This window comes from Sinocyclocheilus grahami, unplaced genomic scaffold (genome assembly GCF_001515645.1).
Source record: "Sinocyclocheilus grahami isolate Dianchi unplaced genomic scaffold, SAMN03320097.WGS_v1.1 scaffold85.1, whole genome shotgun sequence".
NCBI lineage: Eukaryota > Metazoa > Chordata > Actinopteri > Cypriniformes > Cyprinidae > Sinocyclocheilus > Sinocyclocheilus grahami.
In genome coordinates, this window is record NW_015505264.1 from 2,004,912 (window position 1) to 2,026,283 (window position 21,372).

Here is a 21,372-nt window from a genome sequence, read left to right on the forward strand (position 1 = left end):
AAAGACAACATGTTGCTTAGAATCAGCAAAAATCTGCACATTGTGAAAACAATTAGATTAATACAAAAGTATGAATAAGATTTATAAAAAATTAAGTACATAGTTAAAATATGTTCTAAAATATGGCATGTATGTGCAACAGCCAATATTCAGTTCATTAAAATGTGTGCAATTGAAACAAATTTGATTTATTGATTATGTAAACCTAGTTATTGTATCTAAAACATCCAGTATTAGTGCTATTACAGAAATATTACCTGATTACATTTATTATACATATTTAAGTTTACTTCACTTTTTTTTGTCATGTCATTCAAATGGATGGAAATTTTCAAAATTCAAAAATGTTTATTTAGTAAGAACATAAAGCTACTTTTGAGTTGCAAACTTGCCATCAATGGAGAAAGATGCTTTTTGCAGCCAGATGGTGTAGTTACGCCATTTACCAGCAGGGTCTAACTGGACCATGCTAACCAGCCTTGACTCCTTGGCAGAAACTATGGTTACCATGGTAAATCTTAGGGGTTCAACAGTATGCATCCGTTTTATTTTAGAAGTACTGAGCAGGTAGCCAAGCATGCAATGTGTCTTTGGAATCACTGTATTACTGGTCCATATAATGTGGGTAAATGTTAAACATGTTTAAATGTGCAGGAGCTTGGTAATGTAGGGCATTACATTAAACACGCATGTGTGGACAAGCGTTTCTTTCGCTGAGCGCATGTATATCCCCCTCCTCTCCCACCCTCCACCTTCTTCATGGATTTCAGACCACATTACATGCTTGTCAGTGCAGAATGAAGGATGAAAAATGACACAGCTTTGAGGGTGGCTGGCCTGGGCTGCCAAACTAAACACGCATAGGACAGAAACTCTGTATTCAATTAGAAGTGGAGAGACAGTTGCAGTGACTGTCAGGGATTCTGCAGAAGTAGCTGCTGCCTTGCCGGTCCATTCGAGCGGGGAGAGTTCCCGTCATTCCCTAACACAGATTTCCAAACCCCACAGGTGATGCTGTACATACATAAACTACTGCACAGTTCATCCGCGTGCTGCAGCTCAATAGTGGCCCCTGTGGGCTGATGAGGGTATAGCACCATATATTTTCATTATATTTCCCATATACTGTGTGTGTGTGTGTGTGTGTGTGTGTGCACATTGAGCCATATATACTCTCTCTTTTCTCTCTAAAAATAGAAAAACACATCGAGTTAAATGTGCCTTAAGTGATCTTTCCTCTACTAGTAGCAAAAAAAAAATAAGAATTAAGATTTTTTTTTAAAAACTAATGATTGCTTCCAAACAGGTTTCCTGAACATTCGCTTTCATAATATATAGACACGCCCCCATACATATTTGTGGTACTCACCCATTTACTGCTCTCGAAGTTAACTCAACTATGGCGACTTCAGCTGCTGAGAAACCTGGAAATGTGAAAAAGGTCTATTTAGCTTGACGTTTTATGCTTGGAATTGAAGAGAATTGCTTACAGCAGTTTTATTTGGACTGCTCACAGTAACGCTATATTTCCGTCTTATACTGACACCTTCTGGTTATATATTTGAATTACATGTCAACAAAATTCTTGTTTGACTCCTATTTTCCAGCGTCTCTCACAACAAATAACACGTTTTCTCATTGTACATGAACTGCATTAAACGTCTCAAGCAGTCTTGCCTGCAGCCAGAAGTGATATTTTTATTTTAAAGAAATAATTCCTTTGTTTACCCTGCGGATGGCAGGCATGTCTATTGAGACAAAAGAAGGCAATTTGAGCTTTTGGCGTTTTTCTAAAGGTTTTTTGTAAATATCAGAAGTAGGTTAAAGGTAAATTATATCCATACCTGGGGGGTAAATATCCTTTATTATGACTACGACTTCTCTAAGAAGGATTCTACAGGTCTGAACAAAACACCTTTTCCTTGTTCTTGACTTATTCCAGGTAATTCACATGACTCATTTGCATGTAATTCACATAAATGAGCAAGCCAAATTCCCCTGTGGGGAACCACACGCTCTCTCACCCCATCCTGCTGTTTTGTAATAAAGTCTTCAGTCAAAGTGCCTCAGTTTGCTATCCCAAGTCAGCTGTGCTCGTATACGTGTGGCCTAATATCTGTTAAAAACAAAAATAGATCACGCTATACGTTCATATAGTCGCACACAATCACAGTTATGGACAACAAAAATGAAAACAACGAAGCTCATTCAAATGTAACTTCTTTTTACAGGTGGCGCATTTATGTGTGCCGAAACAATTCCAGGTTAAAACAGGTAAACCTTTAAGCACATCTGTTCCAGTGTTGATGAGAAGTTCTGGGAGCTTGTAATTTGCATAAACAATCCCAAACCACGTCTATATAAGAGAGTATTCCGTACAACCTCACCTTTATCTCACCTTCGCGTCCACTTTTGCAGATTTACCAGTAAAATGAAGTGTACCATTCTCAAAACAAGTTAAAAGAGTTTTTATATAGACTACACTTGATTGTGTTTTGGATCTCTCATTTGCATACACCTGGCTGCATTTTGCCCTAACATCTTATACTGTTTCGAAATTCTCAACTTTTGTAGTCACTTATTTCTAACATAAATTTTGAAAACAAAATTGTTACAAATACTGATTCCTAAAAGAAATTGTTTTTTGTGCATGTGGTTTTAATTGGTCCAAAATTTCATTGTAAAGTTAGAATACATTTTATTGCCAACTTATATAGATCATGATTTATGCACATATTGTAGGCCAATGTGTAGCTATCTTAAACACTAAGATCTTCCCAAATGCCTCTCTTGTTTTTACTCTAAAAGCAAATACTGACACTGCATGTCAGAATTCTATGAATTCTTTTTGTTTTTTCCAGTAAAACAATTCATCATTCATGAGAAAAAAGTCATAGCCTTAAGCAAGAGCCAGATTCCATCTAGGCACATGTTGTACCATTTTCAACATCAGTATGTCCAGTTGATAAATTTTCCCATGTTGCCTGTGGTGACAGTTATACAGTGCCTCCCTTGTTGGGGTTCAGTGTGCAGTGACAGGTACAGTAGCTCCATTTGGTGAGCACTTATCTGCAGGTGGTTCTGTAATTCAACACTTCTTCTGCTTGTTGTTTGACTAGCGTGGCGTTAATGTCAGTTAGACGGTTTTTATTCAAAGTATCTTAGTACACAAATTAATGTCTCAGTACACTGGATGGAAACCAGGGCTTGGGTGATTTTGGCAATGCTACAAGAGAAAAACATGACCTGACAACTTAACAGTACTTACTATTTATGTTAAGGTTACTTAGAAAATATGAGTAGTGTTTACCTGTGAAAAACCAAAGTGATGCCAGGGTATTGCTTTGATGTTGCTAAAGTATTCAATATCTAAAAGATATTGTGATCTTTATATGACTCTGATTCCCTTGTTTAGCATAAGTATATTGGATTGGAATCATCTTCGAGGCAAAAACTGTAAATCTGATCAGTTCGAAATAGCACGCCTCACAATAAGAGGTATTGTACTTGTTTGTATCAGTGCAGGATGAGTTTAATACTTACACTGTTTCAAAAAAATCCCACACCATTTTTCAGTGTATTGGTGCCATAGAAATGTGATGTTCGAGAAAGAAAACAAATAACAATAGTGTACGAATCTATACTAAAAAATAGCTTTATTGAAGAAACGTATGCATGTACACCACATTAAGCTCTCGTACATTTCAGGTACTTAGAACATCAGAAATTTAGCGACAGTTTTACACATATAAAATGATGACATAAAAGGCTTGGAGTTTCTTTTACAATATTATACTGAAATTAACGCAGACAAAACCAATCACACATCTTTGGCTAGTTGTCAAATGTGTATCATTCCCCCACAAGGCACAAAATAGTAATTTCTTTTAATGCACTTAAGTAATATTTTCTTAAGTTGGCACTTTCCTCTGCCAAACCATCACTAATTAGCACTAAAGGCGCATCCTTGCCATAACAATGAGTATTTTTTTTGATATACAAGTTAAATAATTTGTGGCATGCACATATAATTTAATACCCTAAAGTGTATAAGGACTCATTCAAAAAGAAACATTTGTAAAATAAAAAAAAAAGAAACACTCATTCTGTCTATGGCTTTTAGCAACTGAAAGTTATCAGAAAAAAAACAAGCCTATATAACAAAGACACCAAACTCACACCATTTATTTACACAAACATACGGTCACAAAACGACACACCAAAAAGCTACACTCAAAAAGATTAGAAAAAGGCCATGTTGTGTTATGTGCATTTTGTATGTGTGCAGGGTCTTGCAGTTACATTGTACAATTCTTAGAATAAAACGAACAATGTGTGTCCTCCATTGTTCTGTTCTTGCAGCTGACAAAACTAAACAATCCAGCTAACTAAAAGCAGGCAACAGAGCTGACATCACTGCTCTTGGAATCCCCAGCGCACAAACACACAATCTTTTGCTGCTACGTCACTGCACTGTACACACAAATACTGAGCTCAGATTATTGTGAGAACAAAAAAGGAAGAGTTTTATGGGAGCGGAGAGTGAGAACTGGCCATTTGACCTGATGCTTCACCATTGCAAACACTTACTGATACAGTAAACCTCAAGAAGGATCATCAAATTCATATTTACATCCGGGACACTGCAATATATTGACTTAAGTGCCTGGTTGGGGCTTTCAAATTTCTGTAAAGAATAAATAACTTAAAAAAAGTGAAAGAACATAATATGATTTACTTATAAACAAGACATCACTGCTTGTATTCTACATGATATGCAAGAAAGCATGTTGCTAAATGATACGGAATAATAATGCAGAGGTTAATCAACATAGTAAAGCTCCATACGGATGTCCTTACTATAAAAGAGCAAACACATTTTGTTAAATGTCATGATAGCCACAATTTCTACTTCTAAATACAATTAACATCACCTAAATACATACATGCATACGTAAAGAAATATTAAAAGAAACAATAATTTTCGGTGCCTGATGGATTTTTGTGAACTATTTACCCATTAGAAATAGGAGCTCATTGCACCTCAACAAAAAGTGGTTCCTGCATATTCTGTGTCTGTCTATCACACACACACACATCCAGCTGAATCTTTTCAAACACACTTATATATACACATGGATTCATCCCAATCGAACACGCTATCCACCAGACACAAATAATCACACCATTCACCCACTCAAAACAACCACTTACACCATACATTAGAATACAATGCAATCATAGTAATGAAGTGGAAGAAACAAATCACTAATAAAGATGCTTAATCAACGGGAACAACAAAGTGAGGATGAGAGATCAGAGACCAGCTAGAATTCACAGCCAATCAGCTGTCAATCAGTTTAGAACTATTTGGGTAACGGATTTGGAAATATACAAATCCATGCACAATCTGTATCTGTCAATCAGGCTGGTAGAAGATAGATAACAAATGTCACAATGTAAGTCAGTTGGGGTCTAATTTCGTTTTGGCTAAAATATCATCTTGTTTTCTTTAGAAGAAAAGTCATATGGGTTTGTAATGACTTGAGGGTGAATGAATGATAGAATGTTTATACTGTACACTGAAATGAGTTATTGTGTAACTGTCAGTTTAACTGACTGGTCTCAAAGCTAGTGAACTGAGGGGTTTGGGACTCACCTTATCTACCATAATGCTACGTTATCTTTAGTAAGGCTCAGTTTATCCATGTCCCTGTGTGAGTGTGCTTTTTAATGTCATGAATGGTAGAACTTCTCATTGTAGCGATGGATGGTGACGCAGCCGTGGTAAGAAATGGGGCGGGGCATGGCGGCCACGCCCGTAATGATACCGGTGGACGGGTCATAGCACAGGATGGTGTCTGACGCCTCTCCGTTTTCACCACGGCCACCCAGGATATAGATCTTTCCGTTACATACCGACATACCGCAACTTTCCTGAAAAACAAGAGCGAGAGCATAAGCATGCTGATCTGTTTACTCAAGTGTGTGTCAAGCGAGTGCAACACATGAGTTCAGGAAGTTAATATGAGCTGGGTAGATTACTTACAAATCGTAATCCATTACGGATTCTAAATTACATCAACATTTTTGTTAGTAAAGTAATCTATTACATTACACATTTTAAGTAATGTAATCAGACTACTTTTTGATTACTTTTAGATTACTGACCTAACTCATTTATCACACTGATTTAAAAAAGATAATCTTGTACTATATTGATATAAAAATAGAAAGAGTAAGTAAATATATTCCATTTGTTGTAATTAACAACATTACATTATGACAAGGTTTCCCAAACTGGGGTTCGTAAAGAACCTGCAGGGCGTGCGTGAGTTTAACGAAAAGCTAATATTTAATTCAATCATAAAAAAAATGATTAAAATCAAAATAAAATACTTACTAAAAAATGAAACATTTTATTTGTTTACCTGCATGTCATGTGACCATTAACCGACAGAGAACCTTGAACATGCAAATGTGACGCTTAATTATTAAAATATTTATTTTAAAATCTCAGGGGTACTTCAAGTAAATATATTAGGTGAAATAGGTTTGTGACAAATAAAAAAAATTAAGTTTAAGAATCCCTGCATTACACGTAAATAAGAAATCGTGGATTTCAATGCGTTTGAAAGACAAACGCCTTCCAAAGACATAGTAATACATGGTTAAATCATATACATTTATACCGTATATATTTTGCAATATTATAAACTTATAGATTTTTTTATTTTAAATTTTAATTCTAAAAATGATATGTTCAGAGTTTTTTTTTCTAATGTGATTCTCTTTCTTAGAACTCCTTATTGAAGAATAATGTTTTTTAATGCTTTACTGAGAAAGTGAATAAGAAAAACACTTCTAGAGGCAAATCCACTTTGCACTCTGAAGTATGTTAAATCTTAACTTTATAACAGCCAGTACCTGCTTGCTGAATGTGTGGACTACATGCATCCAGTAATCTTCAGTGGGATCGTAGCAGTAGATGGATTTGGTCAGGCCTCCAGAAACATAGATGAGATTGTTCAGCGATACCGCTGTGATGCAGCGCTTAGCAATGGGGATGTTGGCCCTTAGCAACCAGGAGTCAGACTCTGGGTCATAGCACTGAACCTGGGGGAAAACACACAAGCTGACGTTAAAAAAAATAAAACACTTGGACAATGTAATGTCTCCTCAGGCTGCAAAACAGTTCCCGGAGTCACAGACATCTATCAATCCCCCTGCCATTTTAGAAACAAGGGTGTTGATAACAACTTCACAGAATTTTTGTGGTCTTAAAAATATGAAACTGCCTTGAGGAAATGCGAACTCACTATAACAGAAATCAGCGATCATGTGTCATGTGATAAAAAGGAAACATAATCATACACAGACACAATATCTCCTGAGAAAAGCCTGAATGCATTTTTATCTCCCTCTCTGTGTGGAGTATGCGATACGGGAGGGGGTGGTATTACAGGGGCTTCACACATTTTGGAAATAGCAGACACTTGTGCAAAAGAACGCTCTGGGCACAAATGATCCGGGAGACTATTAGGATAGAAACGTGACTACAATAACGATAATAGTCAAATTACACACACACACACACAACACATGCTTTAACCAATCAGAGTTAAGACAGGTGGCATTTTTACCATAAGAACTTCTTATAAGGAAGCAGGAAATGCTCCAACTGTATCGAATTCCCTGAGGCCGTTTTCTTCAATATCCTAAACAACCATCACAACAAATATTTTAAAAATATGACACCAAGCTGTAATCAGTAGAATTATGGGTCCAAATAAGTTTTGTTTGGGAATTAATGGTCAACTAGTTCAGAACCACGACACTGAATCGCAGCGAAATACATTAAGGGAATCAAATGAAATATCTGCGGCTGAGTGTTTCTCCCTAAAGAGACACCTGGAGAATGTATCAGAGCGGGCTGACAGATCCAGGTCAGATGGTCATAACTGTTGATCTCCATTAGGGGGCAGTGGAAAGCACATTCAATGTCTCTCCAATCTATTGTTCAGTTGCAGTGGTTCTCAAACCTGTCCTGGAGTACCCCCAGCCCTGCACATTTTGTATGTCTCCCTCATCTATCACACCTGATTCAACTCATCAGCTCATTAGTGGAGACTGCAAGACCTGAAGTGGGTGTCAGATATAGGGCAACATACAAAATGTGCAGTGCTGGGGGTACTTCATGGAGAGATTTGAGAACCACTGAGTTAAGGCAAAGTTAGGCCATGATGAAGGGAAAAACTTTGTCCAACCACAGTGTAAAAGTAAACAAGTTGCTATCATGCAACAAAGGGGAGAATCTAACAGCTGACACACTCAGGGTTTAAGCAATTGATGTCTTTTTGGTCACACACACAATGTCGTAGTTACCATAGTAGGGACTTTGTATACTTAAACTTCCTGTCATTCATCAACGGAACATATTTAAACATAGAATGACCTCGGTTTCACCTCAATTATACTGTACATTGTGAAGTTATTAAGCTTGAGTATAAAACTGTTGTTATTGTTTAAGGAGTAGCTCACCCAAAATTGAAAATGTTGTCATCATTTTGTCATGTCATTCCAAACCTGTATAAGTTTCTTTATGTTGAACACAAAAGATATTTAGAAGATTTTTCAAGAACCAAACAGTTGTTGGTCCCCACTTGTTGTTGTTGGACTTCCATAGTAGTCAAAGAAATAAAATGTGAAAATACTCACAAAAGATCAATTTAAAGCTATTATTGTGTTAAATGTTTAGGCTACAACAGCCTAACATAAAGTATGGAACAAGAAGATAATTTGAGAAACATCTCATTATTTTTTTGTTCATGCAATGAAAATCACTGGTAACCAAAACAGTTACCAGCAGTTACCAACAGTCTTCAAAACACCTTCTTTTATGTTTTTATGTGCAAAAGAAAGTAAGTCAATCAGGTTTGAAGCAACATGAGGGTGAATAAATGATGACAGAATAATGATTTATTTATTTTTGGTGAACTATCCCGTTAATGTTTCATTTATTTATTTATTTTATTTTTTAATAAATTAAATGATACTCTAAAGAGGAAACTTAAACTACCAGCAGGTGGCGATAAATGTATTTATGTTCACTTTATGAATAGGCTATTGAATCATTGGTTCACACGATTGGTTCAATAAGAGGATTCATTCAGAAAGTGTTGCGCGGAGATGCACAACAGTTCTGCTGTGGCTTTAGAGGTAATATTTTCGTTGGTAAAATTGAACAAAAACACACAATATTGTGTTTAAAATATGACAAAATATTAACTTCTTATTTACTGAACTGTTGTATAAAATCATAGTTTCACTCGTGTTCGATCGGGACAAAAACAGCCCTCGTGTGATATCACTTATCATATGATACAAATATGAGACAAAAACTCATACAGAGGCATTTATTTCCCAAATCTCTTGAATTTTAGCGCATAACTGCATTTATGAAGTCGTGGCCTGCATAATATTTGTCAACAGTCAACTGTATGAAATTTAAGATGACGTGCAGGTCTGGAGTGCGTTAAAATATTTTAATCACGTTATTTTTTCATAACTAAGTTAACGCGTTAAACTGACAGCCCTACTTCGTTTATGTTCAACATAAGAAAGAAGCTCAGGTTTGAACGACATGAGGGTGAATAAATGATGACAACATTTTTGGGTGAACTATCCCTTTAACTAAAACTATCAAAAATCTTTTTCGTTAAATAAAATAAAGTTGAAATAGAATTTAAAAACTTAAATGAAATTTAGAAATATTGCCTTGGTAATTAACTGAAATAAAAATAACTTGAAGTACTAAAATAACAAAAAATAAAAATGAAATAATAAATATAAATATTTAAACTCTCTCTCTCTCTTCCTTCGGCTTGCTCCCTTTTTATCAGGGGTCGCCACAGCAGAGTAATCCGCACAACTGATTTGGAACATGTTTTACGCCGGATGATAAATATTTAAACTACAAAAAAAATAAATTACTTAAATTTAAACAAATTAAAAATTTAAATTTAACAAAATCTAATTTAATGTATTAATAAATAGTAGTACATGAATAATACTAAAATACCAGTGATTTTAATAACGCTAATTTGTTAACCCTCACATTGTTCCAAACATGTATGACTTTCTTCCTTCTGTAGAAGATATTTTGAAGAATGTTTAATTTCTTTGCCCATGCAATGAAAATTAATGGTGTCCAAAACTGCAACGGACTCCACTTTTTTTGGTCTATACAGCGACATTTTTCCAAACATCTTTTCTGTGAAGCATAATAAGTAGTAGTAGTACTTCTACTAAGTAATGCAGGTGACAATGACAAAATTTTCATTTTTGGGTGAACTGTCTCTTTAACTATCCTAAGTGATAGCTAACAGACTTTAATAGAACATAAGGATTAAGGATTTACTAAAGTAACAGCATAGCACTACAAATAAAGGCAGCATCACCCATATCTCAATTTAAACTATATAATCAGAGCTCTTTTATTTACTGTGACTGCACTGTTTAGAGAAATCCCAAGATGACTACACTGGAAAACAAAGTGTGTCACACCCTCCAGTAGCATGACCCAAAAATAAATGTAATGTTTACATGCAGTAAATGCACAATGACATGCAGAGATAACAGGGCGGTTTTCAAAGACGCCCTACTCCTCAACACCATGCGTCATACTCTTCAACAAACCTTATCTGAGCATGTGTTGTCGTCAGGTCCTCCTCCAATCACAAACAGCTTGTTGACACAGTTGGTGACGGCTGGCGAGCTGACGGCCTCCTTCATGGGTGCCACCTCCGTCCAGCGGTTTGAGAAAGAGTCGTAGCATTCAACGCTGCTTAGTCGTGATTGACCGTCGTATCCACCAACGGCATACACCTGTAGATGAACACAATTTAAGTTATGGAGCCCGTACACAATACATTTCAAACACCATATTAGTATTGTGCAATGTAAGTACGTTCAAACTGTTTTTGTCTGTTTTGAATTGTACACATTACGTTTCTGAGGATGACACAATCTGGAGGTGAAATGAAGCATGTAGATCTAGCCAAACAAGAACTACCATTTACCCTTTCATATCGCGATTCTGAAATTGATGTAATGACAAAGGGATTGTTACAGACACACGCACATGTACGAACCCTGAGGCTAGCACTGCATTAGCTACAAAACAAATCTATGATTATACCTGCTTTTTTTATTACATAAGTGGACTAAACAAACCCAATCCAGACAGCTTGACAACAAAATGGCAATTCACAGGAAATTCTACATCCAACTGAGTTTGCATTATAAATAGTCATGAGGTGAACACATCACTTCTGATTGTGTCAGCGGTTAGACTCTTCTGGCTTACTCTTGAGTAACCAGAGGTAAGTACATTGAATAACTTTGTGGCAAGTCTAAGATTAAGATAAGGAAATACAAAATAAGGAAAAAAAATGTTTAAATCACACACACATATGAAAAGTTCTTAGAAATGTCATAATTTCCTTGTCTATTTCCAACAAAATACCGTGCATCTGAATATAACTACTTTCCTACTAAATTGTACGTGTACAGCAGTATGTGGAATAAGTAGTATGTATGAATTAATTGTGTTCATAAAATGGTGTAAAGAGAGGAGTTGAGAATGCCAGTGACGCATCGCAAATCACTAGTAGGTCACATGACAAAGCCAACATGGGCAATGTAGTATATATAACCATTAAGCGAAAAACTAATATTTTTGTTAATTATTTTCAAATTCAAATTAATTTTTTCAAACTTCTGTTAAAGTAAAATTAATTAATTATACCATTTGACAATGAAAAAAAACTGAACTAACCATGGGGTTATACCATTATATGGGGTTACACCATTTGACATTTGAAAAACCTGAACTGTTTTTTTTTTTTTTTTGGAGAAACAAGTTGTAATTCTAATAATATTTTATATCAATAGTGCTTCAGTGTAAATATTTTAAATACAAAAATATTATGTAATGAAAAATTATTATGAAAAAGAAATATATTTTTTATTACAGCCTTCATGAGTTGCACTAATTAGACAAAACCACAATGCAAGAAAACCTGGTAACACTTTTGTATAGGGACCAATTCTTACTATTAACTAGTTGCTTATTAGCATGCCTATTATTATAATATTGGGTGTTTTTAGTACTTATAAAGCACATATTCTGCATGATAATATGTAATAATCTAATGCCTAAACTTACCAACTACCTTACTAACTATTAATAAGCAGCAAATTAGGAGTTTATTTAGGCAAAAGTCGTAGTTAATGGTTTGTTAATAGCAAAAATTGGACCTTAAAATAAAATGTGACTGAAAACCTTGTTTAACTTTACGCTTTTCAGGTTTTGATGTCAAAACATAAATAGATATGCCCTTATAAGTCAGCAGGATGCCAGTAAAGATGTTTACATGCAGAGCAAAATAGGGGTAACGGGGTGAAAGTCAATGTGAGCAAATCAGGTTTTGCATAGATCACTTAAGACAGTTGAAATCTACAGCTGAAGGCATTTCTGTGACCTGGGTTATTAACCAGTCAATGTAAGTGTAAGGCTTATTGGCAGCATCCAATAGATGTAACCAAAACATAACCGCTGCAAAAACGTAATCTTTCTGAGTGCACAGTGTTGACAGTTCTGTGTTGTAACACATCACTCAATCACTCTTGTTTTTCTAAGTCCCCAGATAGATTGAGAAATTTCTCGCTAACTCTCAAATGAAAACACGTGGAACACAAAAACCCTGAAGAGTTTGTCTCCTCCCTCTCCTGCCTCATGTCTCCATAAAGAAGAAGGTAAACATGTTTCCCTTAATGGAACAACCAAGAAAACCGGTTGGACCAGTGGCAGTGCACGAACATGCTCGAACACAGAGGGGCCACACACCACTTGCGCAAAAACAAAGCCATGTGCTTTCTGGTGAGCTCTTTGTTCAGATTCAGATATTATTGAGACCATTCACCCCTGGGACTGATAAGATGGTATATCAACAAAATAGCTATAAAAACCATGCTTCATCAGCTCAGTGGAATTCAGTTTCCTGTTCACTGTGTGCATAAGTGAAAAGATTAATATATGCTGACAGGGTGAGAGTTATTTTCATTTAAATGTTAATTAAAATTTTGTATCACAAATACACAATAATCACATACAGTATATCTAACCAGTGTCAACACGGCTCACATCACATTATTGCAGCATAACCCTGGTAACTTCAGTTGATTAGATTTCATCCATCAGTCATGAATCTTTCGTAACCGATAAATCCAACCGCAGTCAAACAATCCATATGTCTGAAAGGCTGCTGCTCAAAAACAAACCCAAATGATCTTTTGGGGTCAAATGAGTTTGAGTCCAAAACTATTATCTGCCTGAACAGAAACACAAAGAGTTGGAGAGACTATAGCAGACACCCAGAGACAGGAAGATGGGGGGAATATATCTGAATAATCTGCAATACAAAGCATCAAACAAACAAACCAAGCGAAAGAGGCGTTCATACAGACAGCTGGCTATAACTTACAGCGCATGTTAAATAGTTATTGCACAATAACTATTTAACATGCGCTGTATGTTGGCTCGGCTCATTCCATTCACAAGAAGACAGTCTTAATTTACTGAACCTTTGAGCTGGTTCCACACGGAGTACATAAAATGCGGCAGATCTTTCGCAAACAGAACAGAACAAAGCTGTTTTACCCCCTGCCAAAGTAAATCAGATCTCTGGAGCTGATTATGGTTGTTAAATTTTTTTTGGAAACAGCCTGATATGTTTCCAAAAAAAGTAGTTTCCAAATGTAGTCTTCTACCACGCTACAATCCATCACGCTCCCTAAGGTCGCAAAATTCTGGACTTTTGGTAGTACCTAGGATATCAAAGTCCACTAAAGGAGGTAGAGCTTTTTCGCATTTGGCTCCCAATGATGCAATATCAACTTGATTATACAGATCCGAATGCTTTTAGCAGAGTCTTTCCTTTATGGTACGGGCCGTTCACAAGTCTGATCACTTCAACGTCAGTTACTTATTATTAAAAACTGCACTGTAAGCGAACCAGCTCCAAGGGAGAGGTTAAAAATGATGTCATTGTTGAATAAAAACAAGGAACAAGTTCCAAGTGGGAAAAGAGGGACAAATGGAGGCTTTGAAAGTGATAGACAAATTGAGGACAACACAAAGAGTAGTAAATGACAAACAGGCAATCAATTAACATGGTGGGTGGGAACATTTTTGAAAGTTAAATATGGGTTAAGATACCCCAACAACACCCATTTCTCTATGTAGGAAATATTAATCATGGTTAGAGTTATGTAAACCATAGCCATCATCAAAACAAGAAATCATCTTCTTTAATGTGGCATGACTAACTGAGCCAACAAAACACCCTTAAAAGTTGGAACGTATTGGTTTCAGTCAACTGGTATTTAACATAGTCTGTGTAGTCTACCTTGTGTAGATTTGTTCATAGTTGAGGACATGTTAAACAACCTGTCCATGTTAGCATGAACCAAATTTGGCTAGCATCTATAAAGTGGCATATGAATTTATGCAGAAATACTCTCGTTTCATTGGATGTGTGGCCTTTCAAAACAAAAGATATGGGAAGCATTTTCTCCTTCCTTTTAAAAGCTTATACACCTATTCATTTTTATTATTTGTGTTTAGCATTATATTTTGCTACCTTTCAAAACAGATCATGAAGTGATTGAACTCACCTTTCCCAACAAAACTGCCATTTTGTGTCTCCAGCGGCCCTTGTTCAAGGAGGCAACCCTGATCCAGATGTTGAGCTGGGAGTTGTACATCCAGACATCCCTGCTGTTGATTCTACCACCTGAAATTGCATCACCAATTGGTCACAACCAATATTTTATGTCTCAGTATGCACTTATTATAATACTTATGCAATAATGTAAATGGGTAAATGACCCATGACACATTTGGTGAATGTTCATTGTTATCGCACATAAACACATGAATAATAAAACAATAATTGCAGACATCTTGCCCCAGTTCTGAGAAGATTCCCGGTGAAGCAACCTAATTAGAGACCAACTTAACCAGAAATATGCTGTTAAGAACTTACCGAATAAATAAAGAATTATGCAACAATGAATAACCACATTCATTATTTACATATACACTACCATTCACAACAATGACATTTTTATGTTTGATTTTATACTTTGAATTTGTTTCTCTGAATCATCTTAAAATCCTTTGATAATACTTCAATGCTTAAAATAGGTTATGTACAAAAATGTAAATATAAATAATACATACATTTCTTTACCAACAGACATTAATTAAATTTTACATAATTGTATTTAATTTAATTATTTATTTTTACAACAGATAGTAAAGAAAAATCAGCCAAGTGTCTGGCATTCAACTGTTTAGTTTGTTTAAATTTGTTTGAAAAACTGACCAGAGCTATAATCTAAGCTACTCTGAAACACTAAAATTATAAGATTTGTATAGCATTCATTTAGTCACCACATAATTCCCATACTTCCATTTTTCCATAGTTTGAGTGTCTTAACTAAAACTACACAATGTAAAAATAGTAATAATAAAGAATGACTGGGTAAGTGGTGAATGTGAGCAAACATTTGACTGGTATTGCATCGGTTAACACCTGTACATATCTGTGATTATGCTAACAAAGCAAATCATTCTATAAAAATGTTCCAGTTCTTCAGGAAGCACCGGCAGTGTGGAAAGAACACACTGGACTCAGCAAAGCTGCTCAACCTGAAACTAGTCTTTCTATTGTGTCAATTTCCATTATTTTCTGACTCACATAGTCTTGAGTTTGATGCATACTATATAGTTTGACACATATACAGGCGTCCTGCCTTGGAAAAGCATGTCTGGCCCTGGCTTACTGAACAAACTTCAAAGAAGGAGAAAAAAACAAGATGAGTGGGGAAGGAATGAACTTAAAGGAGGTTGAAACTAGAGAGAAAGAGAGAGGGAGAAGTGATAACTAGAAGAACGACTGTTCTCATGGAAACACGTGAGCGCTTGGCACATGCAGAATGCAAACCGATCGCTCAGGATTCCAGCCCCCTCACTCACCCTTGCGCTCTCTCCCTCTCTAACAGTCTTTTCTCATGAGATAGCTGGTAGTCCTGGTCTCTTTTAAGCATGTCTCGCAGTCTTTTTGAGCTGCTCTGTAAAGTGTGGTGCCCTGCTGTGTCTAAAAAATCCCTGCAGACTTAACCAGCCAAGAGGTAAACATCAAACTAGGTCATCTACAATAACTGAGAAATTAATGACAGAGGATTAGGGGAAGTCGTGGCCTAATGGTTAGAGAGTCGGACTCATAACCCAAAGGTTGTGGGTTCGCATCTCGTACCGGCAGGGATTGTAGGTGGGGGGAGTGAATGTACAGCGCTCTCTCCCACCTTCAATACCACGACTGAGGTGCCCTTGAGCAAGGCACCGAACCCCCAACTGCTCCCCGGGCGCCGCAGCATAAATGGCTGCCCACTGCTCCGGGTGTGTGTGTTCACGGTTTGTGTGTGTTCACTGCTGTGTGTGTGCACTTTGGATGGGTAAATGCAGAGCACTAATTCTGAGTATGGGTCACCATACTTGGCCACATGTCACTTCACTTCACAAATGATTGGCAGATGAAGGGCATACAAAAGCAAGCTTTAGATAGCAAATGAACACAATACACAATCAATCTTTCATTTTACAATAAGTAATCCTCATATTAAATACTTTATATTTCTGTTATCTTTAATGTCATCTATATGAGAATGTGCCTCCCCTTAATACTAGCATTAGCAAGTAGCAAATCATCTTCCTGGCTCAGACGTAAACAAAAGGCTACTGGTGTTTTCAAAAGGAAAAAAGGCCTTTGATATTTCCTGCCTAAACTTCATGTCTCGATAGGAAATGCATCAACACAAGGAAGAATACCAAGCCACGTCTTTCCACCACTGCCTGCGAAACAATTTAGCATTCATGAATCATGAAACATTATTACAAATATCCAAGTTTACCTGAGACCAGAATGTCATTCCTGAGGGCACACACAGCATATTCTGACTTGGTGAACTCTGGGAGTTTGGCTAAGGATTTCCATTCCCCGGTTACAGGATCATAGCATTCGGTATATGGCAGGTTGAAACCCCCCATCCTCTCGCACCCTCCGACTACCACAATGACTTCGGAGAATCCAGTAGACCTATAGGGACATGACAGGATGTCAAACTTGGACACATGGACAAATGTAAATCATTAATAGTCATGAAACATGGAAAGGGACACTCAGTCATACATCTAGCACTGCACAAGTCATTGTTTACGTTTTGTTTTCTTGTCATTTTTGGCCTATTTGTTCTCTGTAGTGACACGGAAATGAGAAGAGCTCAGAACCCGTTCTGAGAATAGCAGTAAACAATGTCTACTAGAGCCCAGAGCACAACGTGTATTCTCTGTGCAAAGAACCAATCCACAGGCAAACACAATTCATCCAGAACTAACTCCCCCCAGTTTTTTTCCCCCTGAAATCATCTGCCTAGAACACTGTGCTATCTGTGTAAATGATCAGGGGTTTGGAGAGTGCATACGCTAAAGTTAGAGTTGAACTTTGAATACACTCTCCGGGGGAAAGAGATTAGAACGTATTGAGCCAGTCGCACGGTCGATTCATGCAAACATGGAAAATTCAGATCAGTCTTTCACGTGTGATGTAATTAGTCAAAATGCGCCGCACCCACACAATCCCTGAAAATAATTAGGGAAGATCGGCCAGGCCCTATCCAATAATTCTAATTTAAGAAGCATCCCAAATCTGCCTGGAAACAGAGGTTGAACTTCTGCCAAGTGTAAACCGACACCCGTCTGAAAACTCTTACATAGCCCTCGGAAGCTGAGGAGGTGTTTTGAGAGTGTCCCTTTTTCACCAAACCAAAGAAAAACCAAAAGGTATGTTGAGTTGTAAACAAAGCACCCTCTGAGGTTTTGCACGAATATATGGCAAGCTTTTGTCAATGTTTAGCTGCATGCATGTGACTGGGGCAGCAGTTATCCTAGTGACTGCGCTACACCTCTCTGCAAGCAGTCTATAATGAGGCTGTTAATAAATAAGCCCTGTAACATTGGCAGATCCTTCAGCGAATCACGTTCAGGCAGATTCCAGAGCACTATACATTCGGCTCTGAGAAAATCCCAAGTGTGCAGTTTCCCCTACCCCTGCTCTCTCTCACACCACGTTCCTCCAGACATAACAAAAACAAAGAGTGCATGCCGCAAGCAGGATCAGGTCAACAGGAACATGTTTCGAAACTCAGGTGTTTGTGTGTTATGAAGCTTGTGGAGGAAGACTTTGTATGGGCAAGCCCCGCCGAGACGTTATTTTCCCTCAGTGCACTGCAATACAGCGGGCCTGAAGGGGCCGTCTCTTCTTGCTCTGTCTCGCTGTATTTACAATGTGGCTTGGATTGTTCCATATCCATAAATTTAAGCAACGTTTTTCCCAATGCTCAACTACTGAGTGCGAAGCTATAAAATACAAGCCTTCAAGTTACTTCACTTGTTGAATCATGCCTTCACGGTTTAAGGATGACTGAATCCATTTTGTAGCCTTTTTAGAAAAGGTTCCAGAAGTATCTAGGATCTTTAAGTACTTGGAAGAATGCATTTCAACCAAGCTAGACAACTATGAATAGTAAACCACCATTTGCTTGATTCTGTAAGTTCTTGGTGGCCAAAAATTTGAAGTCAAGTTATGGTAAACAAACTTTTTGATAGTGAATTGGACAAACAGTTTGGGACAAGGCATGGAAGACTCTTCTGTCTCCTCTTTCTGTAGTTAAACTGCTGAAGACTAAGCCTTAGATTGGTGCTTGCATTAGTGAACATTCCTAGGTCGTAAATTTAATAAAGACCTTCAGGGAACATGGTAAGATGTCAGTAATACCTGCGTGGACGGGTTCTAGGTGACATCATTTCATTGCCCAAGACATGATAGCGTCTTGCTTCGTGCAGAAGCTGGTAGCACTCTGGTGCATTCTGGATCAACTGGTCACCTTCTACCGTCTGCACAAAATAATTTGGATGCAGCAGGGGCAGGCGGACATGGGTGAGAAGGTCTCTAAGCATGATTCGGCGGTGGTCCATGTCATAGTACACCCAACGCATCACTGCCTCAAACACTGTCTCTTCCTTTCCAATGACTAGCTCGTCACTAGCAATGTACTCCTCCAGCTCCTCCTTACGCAAGTCCAAGAATTCTTCATGCTGGGCCACATCGGTAAAGCTCTGCAGCGCGTAAGAGCGGCAGCGGCTGGCTAGCTGCTTGAGGGAGTGTGCGTCTCCGAAACGCTGGATGCCCAGGCAGTTGCAGGGATCAAGTTGGTCTTCCAAGAACTTGGCACAGGCATCACGCAGAGTGGCGATCTGGAAGAGGCTGGAGGTCTCGAAGAGGAACTGCACGTTATCTGTAGTGATGCGGGCACGTCCGGTGTAGACGTACTGCAGGAAGGTGTCCATGGCTTCAGCACGGATGCCGTTAATCTCCACTAACATCTCATGACTCTCCCGGTGGTCATTGCAGAACATTGCACGGAAGTAGCTACTGCAAGCTGACAACACGGCACGGTGACATGGGAACTCACGACCCTCCACGCTGATAACCACATCTGTGAAGAGTCGGCCGTCACGGAACTCATTAAACATCTGCAGAATGCTCTCGGAGTGGCACGGGCCGGAGGAGAAATCAAACACATCGTGATTACTGAGGGACTTGTTGTCCATCTCCAGAACCTTTCGCTTGACTGCTGGGGACTCACGGACTCCAGAGTCCTCCCGGTTCAGTCTTCTGCCCAGAATAAGTACCATTGCTTTTAGACCAATGAGGCCCAAGGCCTTGTAGACAACAGAATAAAATGGTGCCTCAGCTGAAATTAAAAAGAGAAACATTATTTTAATCAGGAAATTCATGAACTTATAATTATATAAAATGACAGAGAGTTATATTTCTGAGTCATAGCTTTTGTAACCTTTAAGTGGTGTTACATAAAATATAAAAACATGCTTTAAGAAATTAAAATATGCTTGAAACAACAACTAAAACTTATGCAGATTTTCAGGCTAAATGCACAAAACATGAAGTAGAGGTGCATCTCAATAAATTAGAATGTCATGGAAAAGTTCATTTATTTCAGTAACGCAACTCAAATTGTGAAACTCGTGTATTAAATAAATTCAATGCATACAGACTGAAGTAGTTTAAGTCTTTGGTTCTTTTAATTGTGATGATTTTGGCTCACATTTAACAAAAACCCAATGTCACAACCACACAGTATCATGTCAACAAAGTGTTGCCATGTTGCCAGCAAACGTGACACACATTACCTATTAAACCTATTGGTCCTGCTGCCCTCTAGCGGTCACTTCCGTATTCAACAAGTGGATCAAAACAAAGAACTTGGTGAACGTCAACAAAATCTACTTAAAAAAAGGACTTGCCAGCACGTGTCGACTGACAAAATAATCATATATATATATATTTGTTATACCACTAAATCGCGAATAATGTCAGGAATAACGAAATTATTAAGTCAAATGGCATTAACTTACAAACGGTTATTAAAAACATTTATAGCATACTTAGCCAAAAGTCACAAAAAGGCAGACCATAATTTTTGTGTCGCAGTTATGCCTCACTGTTAACAACAGATAGCCTACCTCGATATCAATAATTTTAGATAAAAGTGAACAAATAATATTTTTTGCAGTTTGCGCGGCACTCATATGTAAATACATACATTATAAATACATATTTTTAAAATGAAATCACAAGATCTGTTTCATACTCGTATATTTAAAATTATCATAGCTACAAAACGGTTACTGAATAGAATAAACTTCATAATATAACAATCATAAATTTACCGGTTTAAAATGTGAAGAGTTTGTTATGAGTCTCGTCAGTATCTAAAATGTAAAAATCAGCCAAGGAAAAATGTGCTGGTCTACCCGTCGGCGGTCATCTATAGTCCAGCAGTGAGCCCAAAAGATCGTCTGGCAAAAAACGGTCCGCTGGGTGCTTTATTGTCATCATCACATCCGAAAAACACAAGCAGCAATCAGCTGATGACGCAGAAGTTCTGGGAAATGTAGTCGTCAATGCGGGCTGAAGGAATGACGGTAGAGGCACAGGAGACTACAAGTACCAGAGTTCTAAAAACGCCACATGGCCAAAGATTGTTTGTAAACGTTTCGTGAATCTCGTGTCCGAAAGATGTTCAACTGACGTTCTGTTTTCCTCTTAAGTGTTTCATAGAAGGTTATAAATGTTACAAAATGCATTCATATGACTGAAACTA

At 37.5% G+C, this 21,372-nt stretch overlaps 1 protein-coding gene across 1 annotated transcript; it reads right to left on the reverse strand.

Annotated features, from left to right (window-relative positions):
• Nucleotides 1-3,641: 3,641 nt before the first annotated feature.
• On the reverse strand, nt 3,642-21,100 carry LOC107586738 (kelch-like protein 24). Its single transcript, XM_016274229.1, has 7 exons — nt 20,939-21,100; nt 18,963-19,941; nt 17,041-17,225; nt 14,740-14,858; nt 10,699-10,887; nt 6,928-7,116; nt 3,642-5,937 (listed from the first exon to the last, which is right to left on the reverse strand). The coding sequence occupies exons 2-7, from the start codon at nt 19,880-19,882 to the stop codon at nt 5,737-5,739; spliced, it is 1,803 nt and encodes a 600-aa protein (XP_016129715.1). The 5' UTR covers nt 19,883-19,941; nt 20,939-21,100; the 3' UTR covers nt 3,642-5,736.
• Between the last annotated feature and the right edge of the window lie 272 nt (nt 21,101-21,372).